Genomic DNA, 23986 nt, shown 5'->3' with positions numbered 1-23986 from the left:
ACAAAGAGACACTGGAGAGCATCAGCACAGGCAAGAAGGAGATGCATTGTTTGTAGAGAGTTTTAAAACAATGAAACTTTAAATGTTGTCTGCTCTTTATTATCTTCATTCCCCAGAAATTGTGAATAACATCACTTGATATAATATTCCTCATGCTTAGATTAAGCCCCTCTCTTGGTACACCTCTGGCTTTTATAAAACCTACCATGTTTCATGAATTATACACTGACTCTTAAAGTGCCTTTTCTGTCCTAAATTCAAACTTTCTTCCATGGGCTGATATATGAATATTTCCAACTGCACTACCTGTGAACCAACAATGTTCCAGAAGCATTGTGCCTTTTGTGAGGCAATGTCTGTGCCATTTATTTTGTTTTTTGTTTTGTTTTGTTTTGTTTCATGGAAAAGAATGAATATTTTTATACAAGTCCAGGTTTCATGAACTGAACACAACAGAGACAAAAATGGAAATTACTGTATGTGCTCAAAGAGGTGACACTGTAACCTCAATCAGAGGCTCCCTGGGCTTTAGCCAGTTGACTGAGTGTTCATTAGCAAAGGGGAAAAAAAAAACAAAATTAGATAACATAACAGAAATGTAACATTGGAGAGTGTGTGCATTAGAATTTTATCTGTGTTTAGCAATGGAATTTCTGGCAATGGAACTTCTCGTGATAACATGTCTACCACTGAAATAATTAAACATAAGAGTAAAGGACCACCCAAAGTGGTTTTTTAATCCCTGAAGCAGAGGAAAGTGCAATGGAGGAGGGAGAATATCGGTTTCCTGGCGCTGCTGAAAAAGAGTTCCACAAACTATCTTAAACAACAGGAATTTATTGCCTCACAAGTTCCCGAGGCCACAGGTCCAACATCAAGCCTCCCTCAGCAGTGGTTTCTCCTGAGACTGAAAGGGACAATCTAGTCCAGGCCTCCCAAGCACTGACCAGAAGCACCTCCCGCTTTCAGAAGGAAAGTGGAAGGGAACCAATGTTTGTTAGCTGCCCGAACTTGAGTTCAGTGGTGAGCTAGTAAATGTTTAAAAGCAGCTCTCCGGAGGTTAAACGAGTTTTTAAAAGTCCCTGATGGACAGTGTCTGCCAATTTCCATGGTGTAAATACTCGCAATATGACCAATTTCAACATGATGTCACTTGAACAGAGCTGTGAAAGAGATGTGTACAGTCAGCTCTCGCAAGCGGCTAAGAGCTATCTCCAGCCTATCAGCATGAGCAAATCATTGGACATACATTATCTTGTTAGTGCCAAGAGTACCCCTATAGGCTAGGTGTTTCTATATCACTTTTATAGATAAGGAAACTAACTAAAGCTTAGAGAGGTTAAGTAATATTCCAAGGTCAGCAAGCTAATAAATTGTGAAGGTGGGGGTTGAATTCAAGTCTGCCTAACTCCAAAACGCTTCAAGCACTAGTATCAGTGTATTCAACCAACATGTGTCAAATTACTTTCAGGCATATAGGAAGCACTGGGGTTGGCTGGGAGAACACAGAAAAGAGAATAAATAAAAAGATGAAAAAGAGACAGCCTCCACATCAAGGAACTCATGATCTGGTGGAAGAAATGGAAATACTAATTTTTAAAATTTTTTTCTCCAGATATTTAAGGCATCCATAAAAGTTTCACAGGGAGAAGAAAAAAAAAAAAAGAAAATTAGGAATCTGAAGGAAATGACCATTCAGTGAACGCCTTCTGTACTTTTACTGATTCAGGGCAGTAAGCAAGTCCCAGGTGGCAATCTACCTAGAGCGGAAGCAGAGCTTTTAGGTAACTGGAGATGACAAGAGTAATTAAGCTTTTGATGCTTCAGGTCTTTCATGGTTGTAAGTTGCCCCGCTATGTGGGGTGAGAGCAGAAGCAGGATTTGACTGTTTCGATGCAGTTGCTATGGCTCTTGGGGACTGGTTAGCTCAATCAGGCTAGTAAAAATCCTTAATTGCCAATCCCACTGGACTAAACTAGCAAATTATTGCAGGTCTACCAGTTAGGCACTTTGACTCCTACGATTATTCTACTTTCCTGCTTCTTTTCCAGATACAGGTATACCTACCTGATTTCTCCCTCTACTCTCCTGCCTCCTAGCCTCTGGTGAGGGCCGCCATTCCTACAGGCCCCTCATTGTGAAGCCCATGGAATGAAAGGCAGCTGAGCTGCAAAGACCTCAGGAGCATCTCTCCTGGTTCTCTCATTTTAGAGATGGGTTGCTAAGGGTCAGAGCAGGAATCAGCACTGAGCTGATTCCAGGGGACTGCCAATGACTAAATGTAAGGTCAAAAGGTGGAGTTCAAAAAGAATCAGAGAGGGGTGCCTGGGTGGCTCAGGCAATTAAGTGTCCAACTCTTGATTTTGGCCCAGTCATGATCTCGTGGTTGGTGGATTTGAGCCCTTAGCTGGGCTCTGCGCTGACAGTGCAGAGCCTGCTTGGGATTCTCTCTCTCTCTGCACCTCCCTTGCTTACTCTCTCTCTCAAAATAAATAAACATTTTTTAATTAAAAAAAAAGAGCAAGAGAGTAATTACATAGAGAAATAATGCAAAGGGAAGGGATGTGAGGTTGAAATTAAGGAGATGTTAAGAGAGAGTAGGAAAGAGCTAGAAGTAGCAGAAGAATAACATGACAAGATGCACAGAGGGGCTGCAACAAGGGGGAAGCAGTTAGGAAGAAGCAAATGATTCAAGATCAACGAAGAAGAAAAGTACATAAAATTCACTTTGAGGGCAGCATTTTTTTGTATTTGTTTCTGCCTTACCAACGTAGAAAGTCAGGTACACCATTGAAATGCAAAGAATGACACTAGTTAGTGTATTGCTAAAGAGGTCAGTCAATATAAACTGAATGATTCTTGCACACGAATATCCACATATTATGCTTCCAAAGATGCCCAAGCAGAGGCCCGTGATTACATGTAAGTCTAGAAAAAGAAAATAAGAAAGAACAGAAGTTGAACCGTAACTTTCGTTTCTTTCATTGATGGCAGATGGGTCTATGTGCTTTGGTTTGCTTTTGAGATTTTGAATGGGGACCTTGTCCTTCAGCAAGTGGGAGTTTCAGGAAAGCCTGGTAAAACAGACTTTCTGGGGACACTTCCCTAATGGTCTGTAGCTTGAGGTTTGCTTATCCAGGAAGAGCAGACTCAAATGTCCTCAGAAGCCAGGCAAGTAAAAAGCCTGTAACAAACTAGAAAGTGAATCTCTGACCAAAAAAACATCCAAATTCAAACTGTTTACATACTATATTAGGGCCAAGCAAATCGTGTCCAGGGTCCCCACCAATCTGAAGTCCTTTTGTGACCCCCAGCCCAAGGGCATTTGGGAAATGGAGAAGAGAAATTTTCTGTAGTCACCAAAACTGGGGGCAACAATGGCAGTCAGAGAGCGGGTGTCAGACAATGCCAAGGTCAGTCCTAAATAACAAAGATTGTCCCACCCCAAATGCCTATAGCTCCCCATTGAGAAGCACTGCACACCCCTTTTTATCACCAATATTTCTTTCTCCTTTTAGCACCTCTCTCCTCCTAAAACTATCACATTCTGCCTTCACCCTCAGGCTCAAATCCAGGATCAAGTCCATTTTTTTTTCTTTTTTTAAGTAGGCTCCACACCAACGTGGGGCTTGAATTCATGACCCTGAGATCAAGTCAGATGCTCTACCCACTAAGGCACCCAGGTGCCCCTAATCAATTCTTAACATCCACTCACTGAGATCCAGATTGATCCAGGAAAGCAGTTACTTGGAGCCAGATGATGTGTGTGTGGTGGGAAGAGAAACTAAATCATTTTTTTACCATTCTTTTCCCCATACTGTCCAAGAAAACATATATATGGTAATTATTTTCTTGTTATCTGATATATGCTATTTTAACTGGTCCAAAAGTAAAATATAGAGAATGCAGTAAAGTTAAGACATCTTGAATGTATTTTAACTTTGGTGTGAATTGAAATGCATCATAGAAGAATGATTTTAGAAAATATGCAGAGGAGGGGCACCTGGGTGGCTCAGTCAGTTAAGCGTCCAACTCTTGATTTCAGCTCAGGTCATGACCTCACTGTCTGTGAGATCAAGGTCCACGTTGGGCTCTGTGCTGACAATGTGGAAACTGCCTGGGATTCTCTCTCTCCCTCTCTCTCTCTGCCCCTCTCTCTCATGCACACTTACTCTCTCTTTCTCAAAATAAATAAATAAACAATTTTTAATAATGCACTCACATCTTAGAAAATATTCACAGGAAAATAAATGCTCTTACCTCTAAGTATGGAAATGTGGAGTAAGTTGTTCCGAAAAAGTCCAAAAAGTATGGATGTGAAGCCACAAATTATCATTGATTCTCCTCTTATGATATCAGTATACATTTTGGAAATGCCTGGAAAAGGAAATATAAAATGTAATTTAATTTGGTACATGAAAATGATGCTCTTGCACAGGAAACACAAAAATAAAAGAGAAGGAATATGCTGACAGAAAGAAAACAGCCATGACTGGGATGGGTCTGTAAGGCAACCACCATTTTTAATTTCTTCATGTGCTTTTTTTTATATCTCCAACGACAAGGGAACATGACAATAGCATTCTCTGAAGTGTCCATGGCCTCAAACCATGCTTGAGTTTTAGAATGAGACAAAGTACTTCTCAGCGTGACACAATATTTAGCTTGAATAAACAGAAGTCATTCGACTCCACAAAAATCACATTTTAGAAATAAGTACAAAGGATGACCCAGCGATTCTACTTCTAGACATATGCTCAAGAGAATTGAAAACCTACGTCCACACAATTTTACATGAATGTTCATAGCAGCATGATTTGTAATAGTCAATCAAATTATTCAGCCACAGAAAAGAAGGAAGTACTGATTGATACATGTTACAGCATGGATGAACCTTGAAAACATTATAGAAAGGGAAAGAAGACAAACACAAGAAACACATATTGTATGGTTTGACTTGTATGAAATGTCCAGAATAGGCAAATCTATAGACAGAAAGTAGATTAGTGGTTGGTTGCCAGGGGCTTGGAATAGGGGAATTAGATGTGACTGCTAATGGCCAGGAGATTTCTTTGATGGTGATAAAACTGCTCCAGGGGTGTCTGGGTACCTCAGTCAGTTAGGTGTCTGACTCTGGATTTCACCTCACAGTCATGAGATCACACCCAGTGTGGAGCCTGCTTAAGACCGTCTCTCTCTCTCTCTCTCTCTCTCTCTCTCTCTCTCTCTCCCTCGGCCTCTCTCCCCTGCTCGTGTGCTCTCTCTCTCAAAAAAAAAAAGTCCTAAAATTAGATGGTGATGATGGTTGTATAACTCTGTAAATATATTATAGATCACTGAAGTGTACACTTTAGAAGGATAAATTTTATGGTACATGGATTATATTTCAAAAAAGCTGTTTTTAAAAAATTTTAATTCAGTACAAAATCTTATTGGCACTTAGCATCCACAAGTAGTTAAGTTTAATGGAAACTATAATCAAATTAATTGCTTAGTGATACACAACTTATGAGTAGGGTGATAGTGACTGGTACTCGCCCAACCAGTATCCATCCTCTGTTCTTGGTAACAAAACTGGTTTTATCCAGGGTGGCACTGTGTTCAGCAAAATGACCATTTCCCCTCACATCCTGGGCTTCAAAGAGTAGCCACTGAGATATAAGTGGAAGTTACCAAGTTGGACTCTGGGGAAATTTCTTGGAAGGAGAAGTGACTTGGTTGAAAGAAGCATCTCTCTGTCCCTTGCCCTTTTCCTCTTCTCCTTGCCTGAAATGTGGGTGTGATGACTGGAACCTTAGCAGCCAACTTGTGATCCTGAGAGTAGAAGCCACACACAAAGAATGGAGGAGCAGAGAAATAAAACCCAAAGTAGATTGCTATCATTGTTGCTTTAAATATTATACTTTAAATAGATTTAAAAATAAGAAAAAAAAGTCAGGGGCACCTGGGTGGCTCAGTCAGTTAAGCGGCCGACTTGGCTCAGGTCATGATCTACAGGTTCATGAGTTTGAGCCCCACACCAGGCTCTGTGCTGATAGCTCAGAGCCCGGAGCCTGCTTCGGATTCTGTCTCTCTCTCTCTCTCTCTCTCTCTCTCTCTCTCTCTCTGTCCCTCCCCCACTCATGCTCTGTCTCTCTCTGTCTCTCAAATAAATGAATAAACATTAGAAAAAATTTTCTAATAAAAATAAAAATATGAAAAAAATATTTTCCCATATGTTTACCAATTACAGGGCTTTTCATTCCTTTATGTAGATCCAAATTTCTATTTGGTACCAGTTTCATTCTTCCTGACTTCCTTTATCATCTTTTAATAGTGAGGATCTGCTAATGATAAATTCTTTTAGTTTCAGTATGTTTAAGAAGGTGTTTTACCTTTGCTTTTCAAATATATTTCCACTGAGGATTCTAAGTTTTTATTTTAATACTTTAAAAACGTTGTTCCACCATCTTCTCATTTGCATTGTTTCTGAAAAGAAGTCATTATTATTTTTGTTCCTCTGTATATGATGTGTCTCCCCTTCTGTCTGCCTTTAAGATATTTTTAGGAACTTGATTTTTATGTCATAGTGTAGTTTTATGTTTCTTGGGTTCATGTAGGTTGAGCTCCTTGATTCAGAATTTTTCATCCATTATTTCTTCAAGTATTTTTTTGTTTCTCCCACTCTCTCTCCTCTTTTTTGGGGACTTGTATATCAAACCACTTGAAGTTGTCCCACGGTTCACTAATGTTCTTTTCACTTATTTTCTCCATGTGCTTTGTTTTGGGTAGTTTCTATTGCTGCCCCTTCAAGTTCACTAATACTTTCTTTTACAGTGTCTAATCTACTTCCATCCAGTGGAATTTTTGCCTTAGGTATTGTGTTTTTCATCTCTAGAAGTTTGATTTAGGTCTTTTTTTATATCTACCAGTGGTATGCTGATAAACCACCTCTCCAAAATTAAAACAAAAACAAAAACACCTGATTTGTAGCATTTGCCAATTCCATGTATAAATACTTCCATCATAGCCAATTTGAAGTTATTGATGGTTTAACAACTGGCTTGTAAAATTTGTGGTTATTTAACAATGGGCTCTCACAAGATGACAGGAGTAAGTTTTACCCCAGCCTTAATCCTTCCCCTAATTTTTTGAATCTACAGAATAGAGTTACAGTAACTGCTTTAATGTTTGTATCTAGTAATTCTACCATCTGCCTCATTACTGCATCTGTTTCTACTTATTATTTTGTACTTTTTATGACTCATATTTTCCTGCTCCTTTGCATGCCTGCTAATTTTTTATTACACGTGACAGAAGTGTATATTTTACCTTATTAGATGCTGTATATTTTTGTATTCCTATAAATATTTTTTGTTCTAGAGCAGTTATTACTTGGAAATAGCTTAACCTTTTATAACTTGCTTTTAGGCTTTGCTATAGAGTACCAGAGCAGCCTTTAGTTTAAAGGAAAATTTCCCTGCTACTGAGTCCTCTACTTGATGTCCCATGAATTATGAAGTTTTTCCACTCTGGCTGTGACAAACATGAAAGGGGTTGTTTCCTCTGCTCCTTCAAGAGTTTTCCTTCCCCATATCCACAGGAATATATAAACAGAGAGACCCAGTGTCCCTGATGAGTTTGTGGAGCTGGCATAATCCCCAAATTTAAGAACATATGACACACAATAGTACATTATGCATCCTAATATAATTAAAAATTGATATAGAAAGGATTGCAAAACTACATATTTTCTAAAAGCATCTGTTTAATATAATCCCACTGCATCAAATTCAAAATGATCACGGTGACATTTTTTTTAAAAATCCAAACAGAACTGGATCTGATTAAAATTCTAATTTTTTTCTTTTGGTGTTTTTGAAACACATAATAATTAAATATATATAGCTGGGGTATTATTATTATTTTATTATTATTATTATTATTATTATTATTTCTAGAACACTATATGTAGTTTGAAAGAAAGAAAATCTCTGCTTTCCAGTGTTTGATCTGAGGATATGAAACATCAGAATATTCAGATTCTATCCATCTTTCCCAAAGTCTCCTGAATGATAGGATATACAGGATTATACAGAATTTCTAATTACTCAGTGTCTGCCTGTGGATCAATGTATTCAGGCTGTTTATTTCTGTTCTTCTTGCTTCATTATTATAGCCAATAAAGAAAGCAACTGGCAAGATAAATTATAATCCTCTTGTTGTTGGGGAACGAAGATATGACTGGCAGTTGACCTGCTGACTTGGAGGTGATTAGAGGCTCCTCATCCCCTCTTCAGCAAGTGGAATGTGAGCTCCACTTGGCTTTCCTGCTCCCAGAGGCTGATCCAAGGACATGGCCTTGAGATAGTGATGGGTGTTCAGAACCCCCACACAGCGTACATGACTGGACTCTGTTGAGGCCAATACATACATTTTAAGATGTGGAGTGCAGGGGCAGGGATGCTTTCATCTTGTTGCTACCCAAGACAAGCCTTGTATGTAAGTTTCTTCTGCTTATAAAAACCTACCAACCTGCCTCTTTCTTCAGTCTCTCCCTCCCCTCTGCATACGGGGGTCAGTTTCAAACTGCATCTGGGAAGCTCCCAAGAGGGTTGCTAACCAATATTCAGTTTACTACTTGTTGCTAGCTTTGACTGTGACAGAACCCACAAAAAAATGCTGGCAAAACAGATTTAGAGATTATTAGCACATTTGATTTAGCTGCTCATGAAATCCTTTTATCCTTCCCTCAAATTCAGGGACCCAACCTGGAACAAGTAAAATGCAAGGTCTGAAGTATGAAGCATTGAATTTGCCTTGTAGCTGTGTTTAATGGCAAAATACCACAAGAATTACTCCCTCATAATGTAGAACTTATACTCACTAATTCACTGAAAAATGTGAAAAAGGAAAGAATAAAACAAAAGCCACCTAACAGCTTCACAGCTCAGATACAACTTTAATGTTGAAGTCTTTTGTAAGCGTATAAACTTTTTACTCAATTGAGATCATACCAAAACTTTGTTTTATTCCTTTACAAGGTCCTATTTCAGATTTGCTTTTTGGGTTTTTAAAAAATATTTCATGTTTTTATTTAAATTTTAGTTAACATATAGTGTGTATTAGTTTCAGGAGTAGAATTTAGCAATTCATCACTTATATATAACACCCAGCGTTCATCCCAACAATGCCCTCCTTAATACCCATCCCCAATTTGTCTCTTCCCCCCACCCACCTCCGCTCCAGCAACCCTCAGTTTGTTCTCTACGGTTAAGAGTCTCTTATGGGTTGCTTCCCTCTATGTTCTTTCCCCTATGTTCATCCATTTTGTTTCTTAAATTCCACATGAGTAAAATCACATGGTATTTGTCTTTCTCTGACTTATTTCACTTAGCATAATACAGTCTAGCTCCATCCACATCGTTGCAAATGGAAAGATTCTTTCTGGTGGCTGAGTAATGTTCCATGATATCTATATCTTACATCTTTACCTAGTTGATGGACATTTGGGTTCTTTGCATAATTTGGCTATTGTTGATAATGCTGCTATAAACACAGGGTGCATGTGCCCTTTCAAATCAGTATTTTTATATCCTTTGGATAAATACCAAGTAATGGAATTGCTGCATTGTGGGGTGGTTCTATTTTTAACTTTTTGAGAAAACTCCATACTGTTTTCCAGAGTGGCTGCACCAATTTGCATTCCCACTAACAGGACAAAAATGTTCCCCTTTCTCTGCATCCTTTACAATATCTTTTGTGTCCTGTGTTGTAAATTTCCAGATTTGTTTCAAAGTAAAAATTGTTTGAGCCCAATGCATTCTTTTCAAACAGGTAATGAACAGACAAGTTCCTTTTCACTTGCATGTGAATATCCACTACTTTTTCCAACAGGTCAGGCCACCCAGACTGTGCAGGATTTATAGTACCCAAGGGTATCACATCAAAAGAAGCACTATTTGCATTGTAGGAACTAGTTTTGTATATTACGATAATTTTAGGCATATGGCAGAAAATATTTTTCCTTAAAAAATTACTATGACAATTAGAAGTAAACTGTTTTGAAGAAAGAACCATTTATCTAATTCACATATATTGCCTATATGGTGACTCTGCCAAAACCATAAATAAGCAAGAGTGATATTTATTCCCCCCCCAAAAAATGAGTCAAATTTGTCTTATTAGGAAAAATTGTTATTGGATCCAAAACCCATTCACCACCTTGAGCATTAATGACATAAAGAAAATATTAACTAAGAGCCAAATACCCTCACTAGTTTTTCTTTTTAAAAAATAGAAGACTTTCGGGGCACCTGGGTAGCCCAGTTGATTAAGCATTTGACTCTTGATTTTGGCTCAGATCATGATCTCAAAGTTGTGAGATTGAACCCTGTGTCAGGCTACACACACAGCGTGGAGCCTGCTTGGTATTCTCTTTCTCCTTCTCTCTTCCTACCCCATTTGTGCGTGTGTGTGCTCTCTCTCACAAAAAATAAAAATAAAAATAAATTTTAAAAATTAAAAAAAAAGAAATAGAAGACTTTCTATTATACTTCTTTTTTGGAAAAAAATTGAATATAGAAACTGCAGTAAATAATTAAAGTTTATAGTTTGTTATAGGCACTTATAGTCAAGAGTTTCAGAAAAAGGAGCAGGGAAAAAATGAGGTGAATAAAACAATTGGGAAATACAAATGGCCGAAAGAGAAAGACAAGTAAAGGAAAAATAGAAAAAAAGATTGTACTTAGAAAATAGAGAAAAGGAGCGCCTGGGTGGCTCAGTCGGTTAAGTGTCCAGCTTCGGCTCAGGTCATGATCTCAAGGTTCATGAGTTCAAGTCCAGCGTCGGGCTCTGTGCTGACAGCTTGGAGCCTGGAGCCTACTTTGAATTCTGTGTCCCCCTCTCTCTCTGGCCCTCCACTGCTCGTGCTCTGTCTCTCTCTCCCTCTCAAGAAAATAGAGAGAGAGAAAGAAAAGAGGACAGGATCAGACTCTTTGAGAAATATGACAATTTAGGGTATTCCCACCTTAAAAATTGATGTTCTCCCAATAGCAGGTGTAAATGGGTGTAAAATTGGGAATATCACTTATCGGATTGGTTGGAGGTTTCCAGTTCCAATCATAAGGCAATATATTTCCATTAAATATAACCAATACCTTAAAATTGGTTAGGAAAATATTTCTTCGTCAAAAACTGAAACCAGAGCACCTAACCATTTCATGTTTTTTACTGCTGTGTTAATAAAACATGACAACAGGGGGATATTTCCAAGTGAAATCATCTTTTACCAAATAAGAGGGGAAGTACTGAAGGTCCCCAAACCCTCTTGGGAATAAGCTATTACTTTTTTTTAAGTTTATTTATTTTGAGAGAGAGAGAGAGAGAGCATGCAAGCAGGAGAGGGTCAGGCTCCACACTGTCCATGCAGAACCCGATGCTGGGGCTCCATCTCACGATTCAGAAGGTCCTGAGCCAAAACGAAGAGTCAGATACTTAACCAACTGAGCCACCCAGGTGCCCCAGGACTAAGCTATTATTGAACATGTTTGCCAAACTATGATCTTACTCATAGTAAGATCTTTTAAATAAACTACACACCCTTCCACTACCTGCTTACCGTTAGCTGGTCCAAAAGGGAGGCAGTTCTAACAACAGACAGTAAGGCCTCAGAAGAGTTTCACTGGGGGTATGGCAGAGTTTCTACCTTGAGGGTTAGAATTCAGTGGAATGGAATAAGAATGCTAATTTTTATCACCTTCTAGAAAGGTTACTTTTCGTCTTGAAAAAAATCCTTTGAGATTACAATTGGTGTATTTATCCCAGATCTTGGATTGCCTTATTTGCATTGCATCTTTCAAGTCCATCAATGCCCCATCGCCAAGAAAAATAGCATAAATATCTACTTGCCAGATGCACAATTTGTGCAAAAAACAAAAACAAAACAAGATCCAAAGAAAAATAATTTATCCTCGTATCTTCAATGTAAATTGACAATAAATTTCATATTTTAAGATTTTTTTTAAATGTAAGAGAGAGAAATAAATCTGACATACCAATAGTTTTCAGTGAATTCACAGAAAAAATAGGATCTGTAATGCCAAGGGTCATGCTAAAGAGTAGGCAAGATTGCAAATCCCATGACTCTTCATTGAATTTCAGAACGACATATCCAATTACGATGAATGCCACAACAAAGCTTATTAATCCTGTTAGGAAGACCTGTGAAACCAATTCATAACACAGTATTAGATTTAACATTTAAAGATGGCATGACTATATTTACTTAGGTAAGAATCAGACCTTGGTTATGCATTTTGTACAGTTACTCTAAAAAATAACTTTGAAAGGTATTTAGGGTTACCTGCCTCAAAGAAACCATCCCTTCCAAACAAAAGAGATTCTATCTTACTGTTACAAGAACAATTCACTAATCTTTCTTGTTGTCATTCCGGCTTAATAGTTCCCAACATCAAAATGTTCTTAAAATGGAATGCAAATGTTTCCTGCTTCTGTGTAAAACATTTCCTGGTTTCCTTGGTGTTGATCTGCAGGGCTCCACGCAGAAAGAGAGGTAAAAACAAAGGGCAAAAACCACATGCCAGCTGATTTGGCCCTCTTATTAAGGGCTTTCTAGAAGCCTCATTCAACAAACTTTTGTGCACATTTCATTAGCCACACTATTTTCTGAGGCTACACAGCTACCACCTGCTGAGAAACAGAATATTTCACACTGGGCCCACCACTATACCAAGCAAAATCTAGTAAGTTTCTGTTAATGAGAGAAAGAGAGAATGCATATCAGATGGGCAATTAGCAGTGTCTGCCTCAGAAATAGAAACAATGTAAAACTCTTAAACAAGAAGAAGGAATTAAAGAATAACGAAAACGGACTCAACTTGATTGAGAAGGCTGAAGGAGAAGCCAAGGTGAAGCATGGCAAATGCAAAGTACAAAACTACATGTGAGAAATAAACCCAAATCGATTTCTTTTGATTTTTTAACTTATTTTTAATTCACATGTAGTGAAATTCATTCTTTTGATGTGGAGTTATAGGTGTCTTGACAGATGCATGCAGTCATGTGACCATGACCACAATTAAGAAACAGAACAGATCCATCACCTTAAAAAAAAAAAAATTGTCCTTAGGCTCCTCCTTTGTACTTAATTTCTTTCCCTATCCCCAGTGCCTGGCAACAAATGATCTGTTCTCCAAACATACTCTTTTGGCTTTGCTAGAAGGAAGGTCTATGAATGGAATTATACAATAGGTAGCCTTTTGAGTCTGGTTTCCCTCTCTTGGCTAAGACATTTGAAATTCTATGTTGTGTCTATTAAAGCTCTGTTCCTTTTTCGTTGCTGGGTGGTATTCTATGGTAAGATGTATCACAATGTGCTCATTCATTCACTAGCTGAGGAACATTTGAGTTCTTTCTAGACTTTTCAGATTATGAAAAAGGCTGCTACAAAGATTCACACAGAGGTTTTAGTGTAAACATAAGCTTTCATTTCACTTCAGTAAATACACAGAAGTAGAATTACTGGGTCATATGGCAAGTGTATGTTTAACTCCGTAAGAAACTCCCAAACCGTTCTCCAAAGCGGCTGTACCATTTTGCATTTTCATGCATTCTCACCAGCACTTGCTATTATCAGGCTTGTTATTGTTTCTGCTGTTGCCATTCTAATAGGTATGTAGTGGTACCTCACTGTGGTTTTAATTTGTATTTCTCCAATGGCTTAACAGTGTGGAACATATTTCCAAACACTGTTTTCCATCCAATCTTCCTTGGTGCCTCAAATCTGTTAAAATATTTTGCCCTTCTAAATCTATTTTGAATCACAATAAATATTAAGCTAGTTTTTAATTTTTTTTAAATATTTATTATTGAGAGAGAGAGACAGAGACAGAGTGCAAGTGGGGGAGGGGCAGAGAAAGTGGGAAACACAGAATCCAAAGCAGGCTCTAGGCTCTGAAGCCGGACACCAGCTTGAACCCACAAACTTTGAGATCATGACCTGAGCCAAGGTCAGACACCAACTGACTGAGTCACCTGGGTGCCTGGTAAAACAGCAGAGATTCTCAACATGGATAAAATAACAAAATCTAAGTATATATTATCAAAAAAAATCTAGACATAAGGACATCAAAATCTTATAAGTGGAAGAATGGGAAAATTATATCAGGAAAATACTAAGCAAAAGAAAACTGGTATAACTACAGTAATACCAGATGAAATTGATGTAAGGCAAAGAGCATTATTTAGGATAAAAGGGTAGCTAAATAACGGGAAAAAATTAACTAGGAAAATAATAATACTTGTAGGCACTTAATAACAGAGTTTCTACTTACATAAAGTAAAAACCAGCAGAATTGCAAGCAGAAATTGATAAATCCATAGTTATAATGGAAGCTTGTTATATTAAATTGAAAAACAACACTGTCAAAGATATAGAAACCAGACTTCATAATAAACAAAATAATCTACTGAACTAATTTAGACCCCTGCACTCAACAATGGGAGAATGTATATTCTTGTAAAGCAAAGAACATTTTGGAAAAGTGAGGTACTAGGCCACAAAGCACATCTCCACAAACCACAAGAGTTGATATACAAAACACACTCTCTAGTCATAATGTGATAAAAGAAATAACGATAAAAGACCATATTTGGAAATTTTAAAATAACTTCTAAGTAATTAATGGGTTAAAAACAAATAATCCAATTAAAAATGGGCAGAGGACCTGAATAGATTTTTTTCCAAAGAAGACACATAGATGGCTTATAACAGACACATGAAAAGACAACATAACAAGTCACCAGGGAAATGCAGATCAAAACCAAAATAAGCTATCACCTCACACCTGTCAGAATGGCAAGTATCAAAAAGGCAAGAAATGGATAAGTGTTCACAAGGATGTAGAGAAGAGGGAACCCTCTTGTGCTGTTGGTAGGAATGGAAATTGGTGCAGCCACTGTGGAAAACAGTATGGAGATTCCTCAAAAAACTAAAACTAGAAGTACCATAAGATCCAGTAATCCCACTTCTAGGTATTTATCCAAAGAAAACAAAACACTAATTCAAAAAGATATATGCATCCCTCCTTACTGCAGCATTATTTATAAGAGCCAAGATATGCAAGCAACCTAAATGTCCATTGATAGATAAGTTGGATAAAGAAGATGTGGCATTTATATAGAGACACAGCCATAAAACAATGAAATCTTGCCATTTGCAACAACATGGATGCACCTATTACACTAAGTGAAATTAGTCAGTCAGAAAAAGACAAATACCATATGATTTCATTTATGTGTGGAATCTAAAAAACAAAGTAAATAAATAAATAAACAAAAACCAGAAATGGACTCAATAACACAGAGAACAAACAGAGGATTACCAGAGGGCTGGAGGATGTGGGCAAAATAGCCGAAGGGGCCAAAGAGGTACAAACTTTCAGTTATAAAATAAGTAAGTGACAGGGATAAAAGTACAGCATAAGGAAGACAGTCATTAATATTGTAATAACTTTGTAGAATGACAGATGGTAACTACACTCATCATGGTGAGCATTTCATATGTATGTGATTGTTAACTCACTGTGATATACTGAAATTAACATAATATTGTATGTCAACTACACTTCAATAACAAATAAATAAACAAACAAGTAAAATTCTTCCACACATGAAGGAAAAAAAAAATCAACAGGTCAAAGAAAAAAGTATAGTAAAAATTTTAGATAGGTTTGGGATGATAATGAAAACACTAAAAATCAAAACATGTGGGTGAAGCTAAAAGAGTAGTCATAGAAAAATTTTAAACCTTAGATGTACAAAATACAAAAAAAAAGAAACCTAAAAATCAATCAACTAATGTCTGCCTCAAGATGTTAGAAAAAGTACAGAATAAAACCAAACAAAATAAAATATTCTTTGAAAGAAAAACTCGTCTGGAAGCATGATTAAGAAGAAAGAGAAAGCCACAAATAAAACAATTTTAGCAGTGAAAACGGGCAGATCTACAGATATAGTGGAGATGAAGAATTCAGGTTCTGCCATTTATCAGCCTTGTTTGTGACCTCTAAGCCACGATTTGTTGATACATAAAATGGAAATATTTACTCAGTGCCTTATCACACTGGTCACTCAGCAAATACAGATTCCTTCTCCCTTCTCTTCAATTCCCTTTACTTAGTGGTTCCACAGAAGAAGGAGGGTAGAACTAAAAATGTGAGATTTGTGAATTATTAATCTTCTTTATAGACAAAACATATTTTCTGCTAACATAAACAAGACTGACCATAATTTGTTTTAAGATGTGTTCTTACCTGCCAAAGCATATTCTTGAGTATATAAAAGTCCACATCCAAAGCAGCCATAAATATAATTATAGGTGAAAAATAACAATAAAGTGAAAAGCTTGGTGTTTTCAGAAGAGGGTAGACAATTTCGTGCACCTAAACTAACAAAGATAAATATGAAATTAGCTGGCTGCCATTTTTAGGTATTAGAAATTGGAATTAGGTAATTTGAGGTATTAGAAATTGATGCTATATCAATCAATATAAGTTTTAGTATATTCCAATATGCAACTAATGAGAGATTATCTACAAGGTCAGTTTTGAGGGTCTTGTAGGTTTCACGATCTGTCCAGATGAGTTATATGTACAGTCCACTGTTCATCAGAGAATTGTGTGAGTTTGGGCTACACAAACACTGCTTGTGGTAAGTACTGTAATCCGTGTTTTCAAAAGTGATACCCCTGCCACTAGTGATCCCTGAGAGCATTTTAGATGTTCACAAGTATTTTTTATTTGACTGTTAGATGTTTATTCTAACTGGCGTTAAGACAGAAAAGAGACCTTGCACAGTACTTGTGATTTCACAAACATTTGCTTACGATTTTAAAGTCCTTCGGTGAGGGACAACTGGGTGGTTCATTTGGTCAAGCATCTGACTCTTGATCTCACAGTTCATGAGACTGAGCCCTGCATTGGGCTCTGTGCAGAGCCTGCTTGGGATTCTCTCTCTCCCTCTCTCTCTGTCCCTCCCCGACTCATTCGCATTCTCTCACTCTCACTCTCTCTCTCTCTCAAAAGTAAACATTAAAAAAGAAATGCTCGGGGCTCCTGGGTGGCTCATTCGGTTAAGTGTCTGACTTCGGCTCAGGTCATGATCTCGCAGTTTGTGAGTTCAGGCCCCACGATGGGCTCTATGCTGACAGCTCAAAGCCTGGAGACTGCTTCAGATTCTGTGTCTCCCTCTTTCTCTGCCCCACTAGTGCTCTGTGTGTCTCTCTCTCAAAAATAAATAAACATTAAAAAAAATAAAAAGAAATGCTCTTGCCTTAAAAAAAAAATAAAGTCCTTTAGTGAGTCAAGTAGAGGAAAAATAATACATAGATAATAGCACATATTGTGAATATAAGGCATAAATCATGAAGGTTGTATACAGATGAATGGAAGAGATAGCAACAATGATTGAAAAGCTGGAAATATTCCCTTCTAAAAAGTTTTTGGCTCAACTAATAGTTTAATCTCCATTACTTAACCTCTCTGTGCCTCAGTTTCCTCATCTGTAAAATGGGATACAGTACCTACTTCCACTGGGTTTCTGTGAAGACCAATAAATTAACTCAAGAATTGATGATAAGTTGAGCACAGCATAACACATAGAGAAGTTGAATCACTATGTTGTACACCTGAAACTAAGGTAACATTGTGTGTCAACCATAAATTTTTAAAATTAAACAGCTCCATATTTCACTGGAAAAAAAGAAATATTACTATTTCTTACTAATTCTACTATTTCTATAACTTATTACTAAGTTAATAAATTAATAAACACAAAGCACTTAAAAGAGACCCTGGCACATAGCAAACACTCAAAAGACGTTAGTAGTAATGGTGGTGTTTAGAAGAATAACAGGAGGTTTTTACAGTCCTAGAGAGGTACAAGCATCATCTCCATTTTTTAAAAATAAAAGAATGAGTGGAGCCAAATCGTTACTGATCACACTGCTATGCACTTGAAGTCAAGAGTTAATAAATAAAATTTTTCATGTATCTGTATTATATACTACATGACACATTTTGCATTTAATCTGGCAGTCAGAAAAGAGTAACCATGCTTCATTATGACAGTAACAGCTGCCTTTTATAACTAGAGGCTCCACAGGTATTGAAGACTATTCCACAGATGAAACCAGTATACAGAGAGGGGAAGGAAACAGGAGTAAGGCTCCAAAGGCAGACGATGAAGAACCCAAGAATGCAGTTGAATTTTCCTTACTTCCATACTAGCATTTTATCTTCTGCTTCTTTAATATGTCTCTTATACTGTATGGTTTTTCATTTTCAAAATTTTTAATGGCAGATGAATTCTTTTCAGGAGCTGTTCACATTTTTTAAAAATTCCATACATTCAGGGATAGCGTTGAGAGTGGACCTTGATTTTGGTTTCTGTTCTTTCACTTACTAATTTATTGTACATACATTACCTGAACAAAACTGTGAGCCAGTTGTCCTATCATAAATCCTGACACAGAAAGAATTATCAAAACAATGACTTCAGAATTCCTTAGACAGGTCTTCAAAAATCCTGAAGAAATACATGTATGTTTTATTTATACAAAATGTATAGTTTCAAAACAATTTAATATCCTCTTTCTCTAGGTACTTAATTTCAAACTTCCCGAGTGTCAGGGTGCCTGGGTGGCTCAGTCGGTTGTGTCCAACTTTGGTTCGGGTCATGATCTTGCAGTTCATTAGTTCGAGCCCCACATCGGGCTCTGTGCTGACAGCTCAGAGCCTGCAGCCTGCTTCGAATTCATCTCCCTCTCTCTCTCTCTGCCCCTCCCTTGCTCATGCTGTGTGTGTGTGTGTGTGTGTGTATGTCTCAAAAATAAACACTAAAAAATTTTTTTAATAAATAAACTTCCTGAGTATCATATCGCTATGAATAAATAATTGATAGCTGTTACAAATGTTGTCTCTTTAAGACATACAAAATGAAGCATCTCTCACAGGTAAATTTGGAAAATACTGAAATTCCAGCAACCTCCCATTTGCCCACCCAGTGGCCCATTATGATCACTGTACAGGTATCTTATCTGTGGGCTGATGATGAGAAATTATGGAAAGCCAAACTTCATATCAACCTATTACACCTTTTATTAGTACTCATCCTAAACTACAGCAATATATATTCTATAGTTTTCTTAAAAGCCAGAAATACTTTTAACTGAGCTCTAACTATGGAGAAAACTGGCTTCACCAGACAAGTAACAGAAGACATGTGTTATTCTCTGCCTACATGTATTGTCTTGCCTTGAAGCTCTCTCCTCTGTCCAAGATTATTCAGTTCTTATCTCCAGAAGGAATATATAGATTATAATCCAATTAATTTATGCCTAGGGCAAGATTCTGGCATCCCATTCACTGCCTTCCAGCTACAGGTCATGCCAAGTTGGTAGATATTAATTGAATACTTCTTTTGCATAGGGCTAAAGAAATGTTTCTTGAACCATTTCTGTAATGCCCTTTATTGCTAGAGCACTTGTCCCTATGTAATCATCAAGGATCTGGAGCTGGTGAAATTCATGGTCACCAGCGCCTCTTAGGACGACAGGAGACCAATGTCATTAGTGTGTGTTTTAAAGATTCACCCCAGAAAAGGCAATTTTGCTCCCTGATATGATAGGTAAAATTGAAGAAGTTTTTATGAATGTTTGCTTCATTATTTCTTTATACTCTTCCTAATTCAAGAAAGGATTTTAAAACAGCTGACCTTTTTTCCCAAAGAAAAAAATGTTAAAGGGGACTAGACGCTTTTCTCCAATCACTAGTGTTGAATTGTGGAATAAAGTACCTGTGTTTTTTAATATGGTATTTTATCTGCATGAATATCATTAACCATACCTATCGAATTCTTTAAAAAATTTTATTTTAAGTTTATGTATTTTTAGAGAGGGAGAGAGCATGTGCATGTGTTGGGGAGGGGCAGAGAGAGAAGGAGAGAATCCCAAGCAGGCTCCGAACTGTCAGCGTGGAGGCTCAAAATCACGACCAGTGAGATCATGACCTGAGCTGAAATCAAGAAGCGGACACTTAAGGGACTGAGCCACCCAGGCGCCCCATACGTATTGAATTCTTAATTATCATTTAAGAGGCCTTTCCTTGTGAAGTCTCTCCTAATTGCCCACTAGGGTGTGGGGTGGATGGCATCCTCCCGGAAGTAAAATCACTTCAAAAGCCATGATAGAATGGACAGAAGTGATGACTTCAAGTATGCAAATTGTGAAATGTATGTGTGGGTCTTATTTGCCCCAGTCGTTGTCCCCTCATCCCAGATTTATTGGTCAGGTTAAGCCTGGCAGGCAGGCAGCATGAGGCTCTCCTCCACGTTACCAGAGATTCTGGACCACAACTTTACAGTTAAACTAACCACATTGTATTGTAATTATTGTTTGCCTGTCTCCCCCATGAGGGGACTATTTCCGCTTCTGCCTACCATTCTGCTGTGCTTAGCAAATGTCACCGAAGGAAGGGACACAGTATAGATGCTACTTATAATTAAAGGAAACTAGACTGTCAGCATTCACTCACATCTTACAATTTCATTGGACTTCTTCTTTATGGAAGTTGTGATCACTTTCTACACTAAGAAAGGTTCAGAGGGCAGAGGAAAGATGAGATTTAGAAATTACTTCTTACCTCCCAGGACAATCGTGAAACACACAAGCATTGTGAAATGCCCATTTACAATAGTGTAGCCAGCTGTCTTGCCGCAGAGTAATTCTGTCCTGCTGCTGTTATCTTCTCTTTGCACCCAGAAGAAAGAGTTCATTTTTGACACTGCTTTTTCAGTCCTAACTTGATGAATTCAGATGTGAGTTACTACTTTCACTACCACAGACTAACCTGTTACAAGATGCAAAAAGAAGAAAATGAGACTTGCCAAGTTCTAGCACATCCACATTCTTCCTACCTAAGATTGTACCACACTCAGGTCTCAGCACATTTCTTCTTGCCACAGGGCACACATTGATACTGTCTGTTCTACCTCTTGCTCCAAGAATGTTTCAAATTTTTAATGTTTATTTATTTTTGAGAGAAAGAGACAGAGTGTGAGCGGGGGAGGGGCAGAGAGCAAGGGAGACACAGAATCTGAAGCAGGCTCCAGGCTCTGAGCTGTCAGCACAGAGCCCGACGCGGGGTTCAAACTCCCAAACCAACCACGAGATCATGACCTGAGCTGAAGTCGGACGCTTCACCAACTGAGCCACCCAGGCACCCCATCCAAGAACGTTTTATAGGAACACTAACAGCAGTGTGTTTCTTCCTCACACTTCTACACATGCATGGAGGCGTGACTCCATTGATTTCTGCACTTAACTATAATATGATCTAGTGATGTATTTGCCTTCCACATTGGACAGTGAGTTTCTCAAGGGCCAGGGCTGAATATTATTTTTCTTACACACAGTACAAGGCACATAATAGGCTCTCTATAATATTTGATGAACCGAACTTTTTGAGGGGGAGCTCTTCCTCCATGGGTATAAATCATTCTGGAATTCCCCTTTACTATTTCAATCCCACATCCCCTTTTTCCTCTCTTGGGCCCCTCCAAATCCAAAATGGTTTCCCATTTTGGGAGGTCAATGTTGAGTCACACCGATAAGGTGGGGCAGGGGAGGAGGGTAAATAACCTAAAAACAAAGGAAAAGACTAAATTTGAGGTTTTATCATATGGTGCCTTTAAGTGAATTAGAAAAAGTCCCCCTTCCTGATGACAGGGCACATGGTTTGTGCAGGGATTTCAGCCCCAGTACCTACCCTCAGCTGGTGCCCTTGTGTAGAACATAGCCTGCACAAATCTATTTCGTGGTCCTGAGAAGGACTCATTCTGTTTTATTTTTCCTTGCAGTTAACCTTAAGCTAAAAATTCCTAGAGGTTCCTGAAGTATCCCCAATAATATTTAGAGTTAATCTTTGGTTCTTTGTTTTGCACCTGTCTATAAGCCATATTCTGATGTGAAGCAGAAATGAGATTCAAAGTGCTGCAACTTCAAATCACTTCACATGTCCCTCAAATAACCCTCCACATCCCTGGCATTCTCACATCCTGCTATCCCCACCTGTCATTACAGCACCGCTCTCAAATCAAGTTCTTCTCCAAACTACCAAGACCAGAGATACCATCTTTCAAGACTAAGCTGGTTCAGAGTGGAAATCAAGATGAAGGCTCTTGAAAATCACAAAGAACGAAAGACGCTCAGCTCTGCGTCTGTTTGCCAAGGACAGTACTGCCAACTGATATCACACTGAAAGCCATTTCCATACCTAATTCCCATTGGTTGCTTGCCAACTTACTTTCATTCTGATTGGCTACATATATCATCCCCCACTCCCAATCCAGAAGCAGCTAAGTGATCCAGTTCCAGAGAAGCTTACATTTCTTAATGCTCAAGCTGTGTCTATACCCACAACTGTTTTAACTGATTTTCTTTGCCTGCCATGGTCATACACCATGTAGACAGAACCTCCTCCTACATGTTTTTAAATATATATTCTTGTTTTTCTTTCTCCAGCCCTAATCCTCTTTACCACTGCCTGGTCTCCCTTCTGATTTTTTCATTTATCCTTTTCCATTTTCTCTTTTTCTGCCTATCCTTCCTTTTCAATGGGAATTTCTCACTTTTGGTACTTAATTTGAAGAAACAATATTACTCTTCATAGGAGGACAAATGTATCCCAAATTATGCGATGCCAAGCTTAATAGATTTTTGCCTCAAATATAATCACTAAAAACAAATACAGTATAAATTTAAACAAATAAACATTATTCATCAATTCGTAGTTTATTTCCAAGGAAGTTACTTGTGACAATGAAATTCTACTCTCTCATTCCTTTGTCATTCCAATCTAATCCTCTCCCCCAGGGCATCATGGATACCGCCACAGCAGTGAGATTACTAAATTTGTCATCCATTTTCTCCATCACTACGTATCAAAGAAGCTTTGACAAATGAAAGTCTCAATTTCTACTTGAAACTTTAAAGAGTTTTAGTCAACAGTTCTATGTCTGGCCCTGATTGCAGCAACCACCATTGGTTGCTGCCCATAAACCATTCTCCAAAATATTTGCATTTTGTTGTTGTCTGGTATGGTTCTTTTAAACCACTCAGCCCATAAATTCCAAGGACCATGTTTTTTTGTTTTTTTTTTTTTAAATTGTCTTATCACAGGGTCTGAGAGACCCATTCCTTTCTCTTTCCCATGCCCTTACTTAAGTCTCCTAGTTACCAAGTTTACTACCATTTCTCCCATTTTCATCTTTGTGTTATCTATACCACTTGTTGCCTTGAATTCTCTCAACTGCTTCATATAATTTTGAGTAACATCCTTTCACCTTCCATCTAGTTCCTATCCTGCTGTCCTCTCAGGCTCACTTGGGTCACCTAGACCCTACAGGTAAGTCTCATGAAACTTTACATTTCAAAATTCAGTTTCTCCATGGTTTTTAGAAAAATCCTCATACCTCAAGAATACTTGGACAAAATTCATAGTTGGCTCTAGGTTACACATAGTTCCTCTAGTGATCGCACATAACTAAAATACAGAGATGATCAAATTCCTTTACATTACAATCTTTCCCATAGAGCTTTAAAGAAAAGCAATAATAGGGGCGCCTGGGTGGCTCGGTTGAGCGTCTGACTCTTGATTTCGGCTCAGGTCATGATCTCACGGCCATGAGATGGAGCCCGCACAAGGTGCTGCACTGACAGCACAGAGCCTGCTTGAGATTCTCTTTCTCCCTCTTTTTTTCTCCACCCCCCCCACCATGCTTGTGTACATGCACGTTCGCTTGGTCTCTTTCTCTCTAAAAATAATTTTTTTTAATTTAAAAAAGAATAAAAAAAGAAAAGCAATAATAAATCTGTGTGTCACCATTTTTGGCAGAGCCAGCTGAGTAGACTGTGACAGCTTTAGGAGTT

At 38.0% G+C, this 23986-nt stretch overlaps 1 protein-coding gene across 4 annotated transcripts in view; it reads right to left on the bottom strand.

Annotated features, from left to right (window-relative positions):
• Window positions 1–22359, bottom strand: part of SLC9C2 (solute carrier family 9 member C2 (putative)) — an 86029-nt gene extending 63670 nt beyond the window's left edge. Inside the window, exons 1-7 of one of the 4 annotated variants that reach the window (XM_053209454.1) lie at window positions 22127–22359; window positions 20700–20906; window positions 18485–18585; window positions 16314–16442; window positions 12036–12201; window positions 4261–4377; window positions 2767–2928 (exon numbers count right to left, since the gene is read on the bottom strand). In XM_053209454.1, the coding sequence (XP_053065429.1) occupies window positions 2767–2928; window positions 4261–4377; window positions 12036–12201; window positions 16314–16442; window positions 18485–18585; window positions 20700–20832 (808 nt within the window). In that variant the 5' untranslated portion in view covers window positions 20833–20906; window positions 22127–22359. Of the gene's footprint in view, window positions 1–2766; window positions 2929–4260; window positions 4378–12035; window positions 12202–16313; window positions 16448–18484; window positions 18586–20699; window positions 20907–22126 lie in introns of those variants that run through there. The other 3 variants (XM_027046310.2, XM_053209453.1, XM_053209455.1) reach the window with 3 other exon arrangements.
• Window positions 22360–23986: the final 1627 nt, after the last annotated feature.

The sequence above is a fragment of the Acinonyx jubatus genome, chromosome E4 (genome assembly GCF_027475565.1).
Source record: "Acinonyx jubatus isolate Ajub_Pintada_27869175 chromosome E4, VMU_Ajub_asm_v1.0, whole genome shotgun sequence".
Classification (NCBI taxonomy): domain Eukaryota; kingdom Metazoa; phylum Chordata; class Mammalia; order Carnivora; family Felidae; genus Acinonyx; species Acinonyx jubatus.
Note: the sequence above shows the minus strand (reverse complement) of the source record. Positions and strands in the feature narration are given on the sequence as shown.